This window comes from Acanthaster planci, linkage group LG15 (genome assembly GCF_054643075.1).
Source record: "Acanthaster planci isolate LZ-2023a linkage group LG15, COTS_SCS, whole genome shotgun sequence".
NCBI classification, from domain to species: Eukaryota; Metazoa; Echinodermata; class Asteroidea; order Valvatida; family Acanthasteridae; genus Acanthaster; species Acanthaster planci.
This window is the reverse complement of record NC_141791.1, coordinates 10,744,101-10,759,629: the sequence shown is the minus strand read 5'-3', so window position 1 is coordinate 10,759,629 and position 15,529 is coordinate 10,744,101. Positions and strand designations below refer to the sequence as shown.

General features: G+C 40.4%; 1 protein-coding gene across 3 annotated transcripts in view; it reads left to right on the top strand.

Annotated features, from left to right (window-relative positions):
* Positions 1-15,529, top strand: part of LOC110983302 (PC3-like endoprotease variant B) — a 35,491-nt gene that overhangs the window by 7,396 nt on the left and 12,566 nt on the right. For all 3 annotated transcript variants that reach the window (XM_022242448.2, XM_087146234.1, XM_022242446.2), the window contains 5 exons: positions 4,913-5,017; positions 6,984-7,115; positions 7,518-7,626; positions 13,282-13,319; positions 15,390-15,472. In XM_022242448.2, the coding sequence (XP_022098140.2) occupies positions 4,913-5,017; positions 6,984-7,115; positions 7,518-7,626; positions 13,282-13,319; positions 15,390-15,472 (467 nt within the window). The remainder of the gene's footprint in view (positions 1-4,912; positions 5,018-6,983; positions 7,116-7,517; positions 7,627-13,281; positions 13,320-15,389; positions 15,473-15,529) is intronic.

Here is a 15,529-nt window from a genome sequence, read left to right as displayed (position 1 = left end):
TCTGTGATAAGACGCACCAAAACTGAATTTTATCAGCTACGTACATGTACATGTATGTACATGTATGTACTTGTACTTGTACATGCAGTCCTGTACATGTAGCCATCCAAGTGTGGGTTTAGGTAACAGACCTGTTTGCACAGACATGGTTGCTGGGTGCTCACTATCCTCCTACATGTATGTATTGTTTGAATAGAGGTTTTGTTATGGAGAGTGGTTTATAGGGCTTGAACGGCAAACCTACTGCTACACCTTATGCACATTGTAAATGCCCGAGTGTTAGCCAGGCTGTGATGAATTAAAATTGTAAAGTGTAATATAATATGTGTGTACTGTACATGTACGTGCCCCCTCATAACCCTGTCCATTTCCTGCAAAATTTTAACCCATTTCAATCAACTTTCTATGCTTGTGCTCTTTCCCAAAGCTCCTTGGATTTGTCTCTGACTTTGGCCTCAAATATTGTGTACGTGATATGTACGTGTACATCTACATGTACATACATGTATACATTCATGTACATGTTCCGGTACATTGTAAATGGTTTATGCTTCTCAGGCATGGGGCTAACACTCAATTGAATAATTCTAATTTAAAATTTACATGTATTTTACACCGTTTTCATTGTGATGGCCAAAAGCACCTGTAGCGTTGCAAGAGACTCGGATTACATGTAAAATGAGACTTTTTGTGTTGGTTTGCCACAGAGAATAGGACTTTTCCTCATTCCTGAAACTATGCTGTTAATGAGCTTCCCATCTTTCCATTTGCATAATGCGTACACGTGTAATACAAAACACGTACATGTAGGCCTATAGTGTACATGTACTTACAAAGTCAATGAGAGACATGTGCTTGTACATACCGGTATGAATGTTAAAATTTACAACACTTCCCAGGATGATGTCATCATGACGTCACTTCATACGGATACGGTACATGTACTGTAGTTCAGATTCCAGTGGTAGTTACCCTGTTAAATAGATGAACTTTTTGAGAACGAAAATTGTAACTTTGAATGACGTTCGCATGACGTCACAAAATTTTGCCATGCCAGTGCAAGATTCAGAATGTCTCCCAAACTGAACAGTCTGGAGGAAGTTGATGTTCTGAAGAATCTGCCTTCTCTCATGGAATGTCGGTAATGCCAGGCATCCCACACTTGTCGTAAGGGATTCCCAAATGCACCCTCAACAAGATTCATCATTTACAAGAAGTTGATAAGACATAAATTGCTCATACATGTAGCAATCATCCAATATTCAGATCAGAATAAGCCAAAAAAGTATTTGGCAACACACTAACACTTTACAAATAACACAACATACATATATTGAATACAGCACATGTACATGTACATGACCATTTTAGGCCTATGCTCGGTACCTGGATACCCGCCAAGCGATATCAAAACCCGGTTCCATTATTTTTGGGCCTGGTACCCATAAAAATTTTTGACAAAAATTCCTTATAGAATGCATTCAGTTCAGTTCAGTTCACTTTATTTTCCACGTAATATTACTCTATAGAAACAGTTTCACAAAGTGTATATATGTGGACAGGGCCCCAAAGAAGCAGTGCTTGTCGAGTGGGGGTCCCCAGTTCGGAAAAAACAAAGTTCCACAAAGACAACAACACACTAACACTTTACAAATAACACAACATACATGTACATGTATATTGAATACAGCACATGTACATGACCATGCAGCTTTTGCCTGCTGCAACCCCGTGAGAAAGAAATTAATCGTTACTTAAATAGTTAATCAGTAGTTTACTTTTCTACATGTATTTGTGTTTGAATACTGAGAGACTAGATGCAGATTTCAAGGAAAGATCCATGGGACTCCATAACTTGGGGCCTACATGTTTCACGGTAGATGTAGCGAGCTTAGTACGTGTAAACGAGCGATGAAATTCATCTCTTTGCCTTGTAAAGTGGTGATGAAAATCTTCATTTCTTGAAATCATTGAGCGAATTGATTGCGGTAGTGAGAGTTATTGAGTTGATACATGTACATGAAAGAGCCTAACTGGAAAGAGTAGTGATTGCTTTTTAGGGTATTACAATTGTAAAAAAGAGGATTACCGTGCTCACAAAAGTTAATATTATTGGGCCTCTTTCTGTTATTGTAAAATTCTATTAATATGAATATGAAGAATGAAGAGCAGAATTTGCTGAAAAGTCATCGTGCAGCTGAAAAACCTGGTCCCATGGTCATAACTCTAGTTCAGAGATCGACAGAGCTACATGTAGTTTTGTTAGAAATTAAAGATAACACTTTGTTTGATCAAAAGGTGAGGGAGATTCCCACCTAACATTTAGAACAATATGCTGCACTTTGTATGAAAAAAGGAGCCCTGTTTCAGGCCCATGGCCCCCTAGGATTGCGCCCAATGTCATTTGCTAAATGTTCTTTATATTTTAACCCTAACCCCTAGGCTCCTGCACTAGAAAGCATACTGAACCTCACAAAATCTAACAGGTTCATGTACTTGTCTATGTACTTGTACATGCAGGTTAGTGTACCAAACCTGATAAACTCCAACAGAATGAGCCTGTTGGAGTTTGAGTGATATGGTATGGATGGGTCTATGCAGTATAGGATGACTTGCACTGAACAGTACCAAACCTGACAAAATCAAGCATAGTCCAACAATTGGTACAGCAAGCCAGACACTGCACACAATGAACCCTGTGTGTCCCAACTCACACAGAATCCAACACCATCTCCCTGGGCCTTTCATCCCAAGTCTCACAAAATTCAACAAGAAGTTCCTCAGGTACGGTACCAAACCTGCCAAAACCTCACAAAACCTGCTGTTGGAGTATGGCAGGTTTTGGGCAGTTAGGGTTTTAAAAGGGTACCCAGGTACTCGGTATTGACATGAAACGGGCACCCAGTTCCAAAAACACCTGCACACACCCATCCCTACCAAGTTTACAAGTTTGTGATTTGTTTTTGTATTGCTGAGTCATTCCTTTTTAATTACAATTTCAATACATCAAACCGCCTTTTCTGTGCAGGTACATTAATTTTTACGTTAATTGATTACGTTGGTTTAAAACCAGCAGTAAATGTAATAAATAATCAAGCAGCCTTTTTGCTGCAGTGTCCTTGAAGTACACAGATTGCGTTCCATTTACACTTTTCAACTACCTGTATACACGTACGCCTGCCTTTGTGTTAGTGACATAAAAAAAAATTGCGAATAAATGTGACCCACCAGCCCAAATCAGACTGAAGTCGGTAGAATTTGTGATGTTGGACAATTCCTCTCCTTCAGCTTTTTTTTTTTTTTCACTTTAACCCTAACACTCCCAAATCCTCCAATTTCAATACGATTTTACATACACCCTAGGGGGTTAGGGTTAAAGTGATCCTTGTTAAATCGTAATTCTGTCTGCAGTGAGCTTCTTACCAGTAGTGGTAGCTGTAAAACGCCCTTGAAAATATGAGCAATGGAAGTTGGACTAATGTAGGGTTATGAAGTTACAGGTTCAGCCATTCTCTTCCACTTCTGAGAGGAAAAGAACAGGTTCAGCCGTTCTCTTCCACTTCTGAGAGGAAAAGAATAGGTTCAGCCATTCTCTTCCACTTCTGAGAGGAAAAGAACAGGTTTAGCCATTCTCTTCCACTTCTTAGAGGAACAGAACAGGTTTAGCCATTCTCTTCCAATTCTTAGAGGAACAGAACAGGTTTAGCCATTTTCTTCCACTTCTGAGAGGAACAGAACAGGTTTAGCCATTCTCTTCCACTTCTTAGAGGAACAGAACAGGTGTAGCCATTCTCTTCCACTTCTGAGAGGAAAAGAACAGGTTTAGCCATTCTCTTCCACTTCTGAGGGGAAAAGAACAGGTTCAGCCATTCTCTTCCACTTCTGAGAGGAAAAGAACAGGTTTAGCCATTCTCTTCCACTTCTGAGGGGAAAAGAACAGGTTTAGCCATTCTCTTCCACTTCTGAGAGGAACAGAACAGGTTCAGCCATTCTCTTCCACTTCTGAGAGGAACAGAACAGGTGTAGCCATTCTCTTCCACTTCTTAGAGGAACAGAGCAGGTTTAGCCATTCTCTTCCACTTCTGAAAGGAACAGAACAGGTTTAGCCATTCTCTTCCACTTCTGAGAGGAACAGAACAAGTGTAGCCATTCCCTTCCACTTCTGAGAGGAAAAGAACAGCTTTAGCCATTTACATGTAGCAACAGTGTATTTAGTCTGGGGAACTCAAATCGTTATGTTTATGTGTAGTCAGATACATGTAACTCAGTGCACCAGATTTTATTCAAATATAACTTGCAAATTGCTTATTGAAATAATTCACTATTCGAATACTTGACCTTCAATTTGATAGAATATCCACATATTCGGTCGTACCGACCGGCAGATTGTTAATGAACAAACCAGATACAAAATCAATTGCAATAACACACACAATTAAACATTATAATCAATGTAATAGATTCTCACATCTAGGAGTATCTCCAGCCATGATTTAGCAAGATTTAAGAGATGAACAACACTTTCTGCCCTGTTAAAAATTTCTACAACTTTTAAATCGTTTAATGAATAATTTGCTTTTTGAATTTGCAAGATTTCTGTTGCTTTTCATTTGAATCTGCTTGAAACAAGCTTCCACAGTGCACTTTTTATCATTCAAAAGAAAAGAAAATTTTCCCTTCCTTTTCATTAATTTTGCATTCGAACATTCAAATTCAGAAAAAAATATTTGAATATTTGATCCGTTATTCAGATACTTGGCACAGCCCTAGAAAATGTTTCTTTATTTGAAGTGGCTTTGATTACGGAAGATCGTAATCAAATGATTTACACTTAACTTGATTCAAATATGGTGTATACATAAACATGATTAACGGAATCCTCGTGGGCCTGTGTCCGACTTTATGAATGCAGATTGGTGCCCTGGAGAATATGTACAGCCTCCAGAAGGATAACCATGAGAGGAGGTCACGAAGACAGGCTGTGGACGTCACCAGTCTGTTGGTAGAAGATGCAAGGGTAAGGCTGTTGTTTTTTAACGTGTGAGACTTTAGGAATCTGACCTTTGGCCGACATGAATGCATTGCAGTGTATTGGAAGGTAACCCGTTGATGGGAAAATTGATCTTTTTGCACTTTTTCTCTTCCCCTTAGGAATTCAGTTCCACTTCACAAAATGTGAAAAAAAAACTTTCCCGGAGTGGGAAAAAATTTCAAAGATTTTCATACAAGTGGGAAAAGATTTTCCAAGAATTACCGACAAGTGGAAAATTTCCTGTGAAAAAAATGGGGAACAGATTTTCACAGATTTTTGTACAAGTGAAATGTGAAAAAGGATTTTTTTCCCACCAGGTTCCCAGCCCAATTCACAGTGTTAACTTTCAATTGCATTATACTGTACATACACGTGCAGTGTACAAAAAGTGTGTAAAAAAATGCAATGGAACATGCAGGTGAGTGCATACACGTACATGTACATGCTCCGGTATGTGCAAAACTTTCCAACTCCCGGTACTTTTGTTCACATTCAGTAATTGAATGCAGTTTTTGCACTGACGCTGAGTTGGGCATGCGTTGGATCATCCTGTCATTTCCAATGCCCTCCCCCAGCATTTGATAATGTATACATGTGGGTAATTCCAGAAATTAGGGATCCATTTTATGTGTGTCCCTGTCACATCTGACATATGATTTTGTAAGTTCAGAACACATTTTTCAATTTCCAAGAGTGACGAATTAATGCAAATTACCTGCCAAACAAATAGTAATAGTTTGAAATCAATTCTGATGATGTTTCCATGTCAAATGACAAAGGTCAGATGTAACAGGGACACTAAAATGTCACACTTTTGGACCCCTAATTTCTGGACACACGTACATGTTCATGTAGGTGTCCATACGGTGGAATCTGACTCCAGCACTTGTAAAGCAGACTACACAAGCACAGTGAATAATGCTTCAGGGACAGTAGTGCCTTTGTTGTCAAGGATCTGTCTGGATTCCGTCCACTTTAGTTGGCTCTATGGTTGCAGCAAGGTCTATTCAAGGAGGAATTTTAAAAATGGAGCCGTGAAAATGCTAAAATGGTTCTTTCTGTTGTTAAAAAGCTTGTCTGACCCAAGATCACTCGCATGTAAAATAACAGTATGTGTGTCATTTTTTGGGCTCACTTCAACCACATGTAGCCAAACAAGTCAATATGTACATAAAACATGTACCAGTACATGTACATGTATGCATGTCACAGCTCTACAATCAGCTAGCTAGCACTATGCTACATGTACATGTGACTCCTGTATTGGTGTAGTCAAGTTCAATGCTTGCCCTCTCACAAGACCCGTCACAAGTATCCAGGTGACCAGAAACAAATGCTGGTCTTTGACTCGGTGTGAGACAGCACATGTTTGTGACCAAGAAACCCACTACTCGTCAGCAGGCTGATACAGATTGAAAATTTCAGGTACAGAAATGTTGTGCACCGAGAGTGGACGTTAACCCATAATGTGGGACTTGGATCCGACAAAACCACCTGCTGTGTAAAGCAAGACTGGATGGGATTTTTTTTAAATCCAGTTTAATTGAATTTGGGTTTTAAAATTCATGAAAATTAATGAATGATTACCTTTCACCCTAGGCTTGTATGCGTAGGATTACTAATGACCTGAAAACGGCACTCAAAATAGGACAAGTCCCTGCGTTTCCCTTCTAGAAAATCTCAGTTTTGTTAACGGCAAAAAGGAGGATGTTGTCTTGAATCTTGTTAAAGTGACATCTCACTTTTGGACCTACATGCAGATATAGTATGTGCATAATTAGCATAAAAAAACAAAGTTCCACATTGCTGACAAATATGACAAAAGTAAAAATTTAATGGAGGTTAGACTGGAAACTCAAAAGTGCATTTTCAAAGATTGCAAATGTAAAAACAAAAAAAAAAATTGCATTACGTAGGCCCTTTAATTTGTCGCGCCTCTTGTCACGTTCAGGTAGCGTGGGTGGAACAACAGGAAACGCATTTCCACGAGAAGCGAGATGCAGCAGCTGTTTCTCACGACCAAACCGGTGACGATTACGTACCGCCATTCAATGATCCCCGGTTCCCTGATCAGTGGTATCTGGTAGGTTTCTACATGTACTTGTCCCTTGCACTCCTGCTAACTAGTCACATACAATTTATTGTTTTATGCCGTTTGCAGACATGTACAATGTGCGTAGCACTTTTTCATTTAGCAGAATAATGAGAATCTGATAGAACAGTTCTGATCTTTATCTTTACAAAACATACTAGAGTCATTTACAGACTCTTACAAGTACCTCTGAAATGATCATGCAACTGTTCACATTTTCCATTTGATATCTTTGGTCACTGTCCGTAAAGAAAACTTCCAGACACATTTTCAGAGTGAAGGAGTGGACAAGTTTTCTGTCCTTTTTGGAGGATGGGGTGAAGTTCATTTAGACTGAATGGACACTAATGTATACGGTGTATGCGGTTGATGATTTCGGAATTCACTTTTCAGCACAATGATGGTCAGAACGATGCGACGCCAGGCGTGGACATGAACCTGGCGCCGGTCTGGAAGCTAGGCATCATGGGACAGGGGTCAGTGGTGGCCGTAGTTGATGATGGTGAGTTTATGTAAGAGGGTCAACTACGTGTGCAAGCTTTCGTTAATACAGAACAGTTTACTTTGGCAGAAGCATTTTTATGGATACAGGAAGGGGGAGTCAACAGAGATTTTCAAGAGATTTTTGAGAAATTCCCAGACTCAAAACACACACAGTTTCTTGATTTGTTTAAATGGGGAACAAATTCAACTGTATGCGTAGCCATTCCGTGCCAGTGGAAGAGTTAACACAGTCTGGCTATCTGTGCACACAGGCAGGGCTGACCAACTGTTAGGCCCACCTCAATTTGCCTCTGGATGGCATCTGAACATGTGTATAAGTCCCCCATTTGTTTTGGGCACACACACGCACTCACCTAGTTTGACAAGTCTGTCATGTGTTGAACCTAAACTTGGCCACGGGAATGGCTTGTCGTGGTACTGATAGCAAATATCATTCCATGGGCAATGCCCCAGAGTTTTGAAAATATTCATGAGGTCTTGATGAGAAACAGTGTACTAATATTGTTCAAATAACTCCTGCAAATCAGTGTTTGACCGGTAAATCTCGCTTGTTTTGAGAGTCAACATTTTGGGCCCAAAATATACATGTAGCACCATCGGCAAGGGGTTGATTTTCTTCTGAAACAGAACAAGAGTGACGGAGTAAGTTACTGTCACCTGACCAGTGTTTCCCTCGTGCATCTACTGGTACATTTATGAGTAGATTGTTGCCAATACTTAAACATGCCAAAAACCAGTTATGCTTTTGAAGCAACGTGCATACGCTGTCTTATAACTGGAGTTGAACCTCTGCAAACTGCATAATGGAGTTTATTTTCCTCTGAATCAAATTTTTCTTGCGTTGTCTTTTAGCTTAAAATGGAAGTCATTGCCTACTTATTTAAGAAATGTTTCAACCCGGTTGTGGCGTGCTTGCTGTTTCAAATGCAGGACAGGTTTTGGACCGATCAAGTGATGGTGAAGACTTTCTTAAAGGAAATGCTGCTAAATGTCATGGAAGCAATTACTGACATGTTTGAAATCTGTTTACAGTGCTAGACAAGTTGTCTGACTGTGCATGTGATTTGGGCGTATGTGCATATATACATGTATGCACTCACGGTTGCACGTGGTGCTTGGGATCTACAGTCACTGGTGATCAGATCACATGAGTGAAACAAAACACGTTCTGTTTCTTTTTCTGCTGGTAGCATAATTATGTTGGTGGTGGGAAGATTAACATTGCGAAAGCCAGTGAAGTCGTGCGTCACTTTTCATTGAACATTGGGTCTGAAACAACCTTTAGAACTTATCTGTGGCCTGAAGTAGAGGTCATGTACTATCAGCTCTCAGTATGAAAAAATAATTCATTCCCCTGTCGAGCCCCGAGCAGGAAAATCTTATGCTCAGGATATTTAACAATCTGGGCACCGTGCAGTTTGTCATGTTACCAGTCACTTGAAAATTATTACGTGTTGAATTTCCATGAATTTTAAAATTTTGTACATCCAGAATATTTCAAATTTGAGAAAGTTTGTGTTTTTTGATATACATGTACATTTTGGATGTTTCCATTGATCTGTGACATTGATTTAATGAAGGAATATGCTGTTTATTATTTTCCCCACGACCCGTTCCCATTCCACAGTTTAATCCCTTTTAATCCCACCCCACAGGTTCCAAGTCAACTTGAGTAAGTTCAAAGTGATTTTGGTTCCAAACTGGCTTGACCATGTTTTACATGTTTTTTGGCTTAATCCTGCATGTGTTCATGAATTTAATGCTGCTGTTTTTCTTTTGGTCGACAGAAAGCTTAATAAGTTGTTGAAGATTTTGAACAGCCTAAAGAGTTTTCTGTGATGCATGAATCCATCGCCCCGTATTAATCGTTACAACCGACAGCTTTGTTCTTGCATGTTTTTCCCCCTCCTCCCTTCCATACCAGTTTGGCTTTGTTCCGTATTGTAGTTAACCGTTCCAGTCCTACGTTAAGAACATCCTAGCTCAAGTTCAACATCACCAGGCTCTCCTCTTGGGACCTCAGTCCCACACATCGCAGAAGAATTCCCCAGTTCTGGCAAAAAATGATGAGCCATGCTGGAAAAATGATGTGCTACCCTGATAACTGTTTATTCCATTCTGAAAATGGGTGACAACGTTCTTCTATTTGTATGCAAATAAAGCCAGTGTCTTTGACATAAATCTGTACTTTCACTGGGAAAAGACAAGAGCACCGTTAATTGGTTTTGTGTCATTCAACATGTAGTGCATGTATCTATGTGCTGGTAGCGTCCCATGCAATGCCCAATGTACATGTACTTCACAGTTGGCTGACTTCACAGTTTATAGACCATTGTTTCAGTCCCCCCCCCACTTCGGAAAGTTTCCCCACCCTCAACTTTGTCCGAGTATATCCCTCTGAAAATCCTTTAACCCATCCAGAATTCAATTCCCGGTGAGACCCTGGTGTGGAGTCAGTGATGTACCATTCCAAATAATGAACACTTTCAACCTCAAATTCTGTACTGATGATCATTTGTACGCCCCCCTGAAACCCTGTAATACAGGTCATTCTATAGATTTGGGGTCCAATTTCTTCTTGTCCCTGTTACATCTGGCATAGGATTTTGTATGTTTAAAAACACCGTCTTTCATTTCCAAGAGTGATTAAGTCATACAAAAATACGTACATGTACCTGCCAAACAAACATAGTTTGAAGTCAATTTCACTGGTTTGTACACATGTCAAATTACGCAGATCAGATGCTACCAAGACAAAAAACTGTCACAGTTCAGATCCCTTATGCATGGAATGACCCTTACACAATTTGCATGTAATGCCTGTGAAACATCAGTTGTGCAGGAAGTGTCCAAACAGCTGTTGTCTGGATTTCGTTATCCCTCGCTTCAAACAAAATTTTGAAGTACGGAATCCCAAGTCTGGGGATTCAGAGAACATACCGGTATGCCAATTTCAAACGAGAGTTCAATGAAATCCTCCTATTGAAGTCAGAACTCGTTGGCCTTTGTGCTAAGAAGCACCTGTGTCTGCAATTGACTCTGAAGGCCAGCATTGTAGAAATTACTTGTATATGTTAGCGAAAAGGTTAATTGTAACTTAATGGAAAGTCAGCCTGCCAAAGAGATTACTTAAAACGATTGAATTAATACACTCCGACCTTTTGTTTTGATCTCCAACCTTCAGCATTTCACAATTGAAATCTGTCCCCTGTGACATTTTCCCTGTATTTATAGATGCCACAGGAAATGATATTTTTGTTTATTCTTAGAACAGGATGCATGAATGCCATTAAGTTTTCTCACCCTGTTTTTTTTTGTTTCTGCTATAATTCCCACTTGCTATGCATTTTTACGGTTGGCTTGTAATTTACGTCAAGTGTAGCATTCACTTTTTTAATCGTCTTTCCCTGTTATCGCTGCTGCAACACACGGTTTCACATGCATTCTGGGAGCTGTTTAGCCCCAGGACAAGTACGTTACTCAAAATCTCTTATTGAAAGGATTACATATGAAAGATATCACAGTAGTAGCCAAACCTAATAGAGTTTGAACCCTGGTTGATGAAAATGAATATGAACCGAAAAAAATCATCGTCGGTGTCTGTTTCAAGACACGTGAGTAGAATTTAAAGTGGGGTTTTTGTTGTTCTTGTAAAACTGAAAGACAGTTATACATGTACATGCATTTACTGATCTCGTATAAGTAAAGAGCGGCCGTAAAAATTCTGCAGGTTTTTCAAGTATTGTGTAAACGAATGTTGTGCGTGTCTGCTCATGCATGGCCCTAATCATCCAGTCAGCCGTTTGCAAGCGAACTTGAACTGACATCACTTATGAATTACCAACTTTATTCCTGTGAATTTTGGATGTTTTTGTTGGCTTGAAATTCAACCGACTGGTTAATGTTGTATATCTAGTTTCCAGACTTTCCTTTTATATTTTGGAAACGGAAACGTTTACGTTCGTGTTCGCTTTCACTTCGAGTGCGAAGTGGCCCTCGTGGGGCCCGAAACTTGGTATGTATGTATGCATGTGTGGGATTCGAACCAGGTTCACAGAGATTGAAGGTAAGATCGGCCGATCCTTGCAGGGGAACTTGGCTTCGCTTGCAAATTTTAATCATTGAGACTTAACAGTTAAGTGTTGCATGCACATGATCATATTCTATATGAGGACAGAAGGGATGATGGTGAATTAATAATGGCTTAAGTACTCTTTTTCTTTAGCCCTCAGTACTCCTTTTATTCCAGATGCTGTGAAAAGGGAATAAAGAAGTACTCAAGTTACTAGAAATTCATCATTATCCCCAGTTGTCAAAGAACTCTTGGCATTTGTCCATTTGTATGATCTGTCATGGTCAGTCTGTGAGTGTTAGCACAATTACATACAAGTATTTGAAAATGATAATGCCGAGTCATTGGCTGATACCTCTACGATATTTTCATCCCCAACTAACTACAGACTGATTTCCAACGGTCACTCTCCTTTGGAAACGCACCTTGCGATGAAAATACTTTGGTATTTATTAATACCATGGTGTTCTATGAAGTGGGGTGTCACTTCATCATTTATCAAATAATTGATCTATTTATTTTGAAATGAATATTATTCATAAGATGGAATAATAAAAAGTGGAGATACATGCAAAATGTGGCAAATTATTAAGGCAAGAATGATGAGTGTTCCAACACCTGCAACTATAAAATGGAAACGACAGACCCAATTCTTGGGTTATGACCGTGACAAAACATACCTCCCAGTGTAAAACATTGTTTGGAACCCCCATTCAGACAATGTAAGCTACACCAAAACTGCAAAATGCATGTACATGTACAGTGCACAATGACAGCAGCGATATAGAAGGCTCTTGGCTGTTGAGTTGGCAGCTGCGTAAGTTTCATGTTACCAAGTCGAGCCAGACAATTGTATCTCTCCACTGTAAGTGACAATGCTGGCAAGACACTGGATGACTTGTGCCCTGAAGAGTGGAACGAAACATGACGCTAAGGTGGTTTTCCTTTATTTAGAAAAGGGTTCTGTTAACATTCTGAACGCATCGACAATTACCTCACAGTATTGAAATTCTGTACTGAGTTTGCCTTTGGTTCGGTATTCACGAATCACCAGTCGGTATTGTTTGATGTGATTAAAAAAAAAAAAACCACCATTTTTTGAAACCAAAATATCGTCCAAGCTTAGTATGTGGCATTCCTTTGTTCTCCTGTGGTTAAGGTAACTTGGCAAACATATCCTTTTTTCCCACTGGGATAACTCCTTTGAGCTGGATTTTTGATGATGATTTCCTGGACTGTTCCTCTTCATTTGGCCCCGGAAACCCATGACCCCAAAATGCCTCTGAAACTGTTTTTCAGAGAGGGCAAAACATTGTGTGGACGTGTGCAAGTCCACACAATGCCATCGCACCCTACACTATGTGGACTTCTTTTGTGCAGAGGTCCTCACTATGTATGCCATGCCTGCACAGCAAAACTTGCACATATCGGCATTCTGTGTTTATTTATGAAAACATGAAAAAAATTACCGAATCTAATCAGAACGTGAAGCTTTTTTTTTCACAAGCAGTCACTTTGTGAAAGGTCTTGGTTTTCTCCTTCGTAATCCATCTTTGTTCTTTTTTTTTGCTGCTCTTTTAGGCGTAGACGGAACTCATCCAGACTTGCAGGCCAACTATGTAAGTTGATGCAATGAATGAACCCCAGAATCAGTCCAAAACTCGCTGGTTTCCAGTGATCACAAAACAAGGCATGGGAAAAACAGTGTATTACTGAACGTCCTGAAAAGGTTGCAGTAATCAAATACTGTTACGTTGTGGAGACTCAAATTCATTCGGTGTCTCGACAGCGCTACGTGACCAGACCTGTTTCCCTGTATATGGTACATAAACAGATATACATGTAATACACGTGCATGACATAAATCACTCACTCGCTTGTCTCGTATTTCAGTTCTCAGACAAGGGAAGGGGTGGGTGGGCAGTGGGGCAAAAATCTCCCTCCCCTCTGACGGAAAAAAATGTTTTTGAAGAACAATGAGTCAGCAATTGTTGGTCTATTTTATTTCCCATCCTAAAGTGTATAGATCCCCCCAACAGTAGCCTCACCCCTCAGAAAGACCATAAAAGATTACATCAAAAGTTTCCTAACATAAAATAGTTCCGCCTTCTCCCCACCCCACCCCAAAAAAATGGTTCTGGATTTGTCCTCGATCAATGAACAATTCATGAGATTTATTTCATAGCAAATTGTGCCTATGTGTTCACAAAGCACACACTCCCACAGTACTTGGCGCATGTACCGTGCAATGGAGGTGGCGTATTCCTGAGTGCCAATGTTTCTTTTGCGTAAAACCTGAAAAGCTCGAAATGTTAGGTTTCATTTCACCTGCAGCCAAATGAACCCAGGGGGGAGGCCTGAAGTTGAGGCCTGGTCTAGACACTGTACCCCCGCCATGCTGAACTCAGAATGATTTGAAATTTTGGAACAGCAGTAGCATGGCACCTAGAGCTGGTCCAGCTGGGCAGTTTGGAGCTTAACCACTTTGCGCCGGTGGCAGTTATCAATGTTGATGATGCTGGGGCAGGATAATTATCATTTTTTTCTGTTGGCAAAATTCTTTAATAATTCTTCCCACTGGACACATACACCCACACAAAGGACTGTCTGGTTTCTACTCTAATCTGACAGACAACATCTATTGACGCTGGTGTATTCAGCCAGGCCTGCTGCCTTGTAAAAAGAGCCCAGATTGTGTGCTGCTGATCTCTTTTCAATAGGGGCCAGATTAGCGTGCAGCGGTACTTTGTGGCTCATCGTTGTGGTTGTGGAGCGCTTTTGTCCCCGGTGGTAATCTGCTCGCGCTAAATCCCCAAAACCGTGGTATACTGTCTCAAGACAAGGCTGGATTATCTCCACTTTTGAGAGTGAAAAAATGTTGGTAATGCCCAGCAGCCTGGTCTTTTGTTCCGAGTACGGACTTTTGTTACAAGGCCCAGTTCCCTTTGTCTGATTTCGGAGACTCAGAACCAGTACCAGAAAACCCTGGCGGCGGCAAGTGGTTAACACATCAGTACACTGTGGTTCAATAAGGCCAGTCACTCTATTCTGAAGGACAGTGGAACTTCGCCTTTCTACATGACGTGCTGCAGATGTAACAAGTTGGCCTTTTCATTCGTTCGGAGATATCACACACTTATCTTTCATTGAACTAGGCATAAATCCGCAATGTTAAACATCTCTAAACTGCTAACATATCCCACTACATCACGAAACTGTTGCATTTGATTGTTAAAAATTGTAGTTATAAAGGTTGACATTGGGAGAAATTGCTGTGCTGTTGTTATGCTCATTTTTAGTTGAGTTCAGCACAGCAACAGCAAGGCATCTAGACTGGGCCAACAGTGACAATGCTTCACCATCAAAAGAACTTTCTAGACATTGAGCCAATCTTGTGAAGCTTTTTACGACAGAAAATACCATTCAGCAAATGCATCATTGAAAGCCGAAAGCAGCAAAAGAACCAGGCAAATGAAATGCGTACATTGCAGAGTAATATGGTTGGTACCCCGCTCTTGCAGAGCAAATGGTCCACACGCCTTGCCAAATTTTTCGTCTTTACGCGCGCGCACAATTTAGTTTGTTGCTAGCTTTCTGAATTAGAGGTCGCAGAGTACCAGCTCCAGCTATACTGCTGGCAACATCTTGACCCCTTGGTACATGACACTGACGCTTTTGGTCACTTGCAGGACCCACTTGCATCCTGGGATTTCAACGGTAATGACTCGGATCCACACCCTGATGACCGTGCTGAGGTGGGGGGTAAAAACAAGTAGGTGTGCCAGGTTACTCCCCGCAGACATTTCTTTTGCAAGTTCAAATTGTGCAA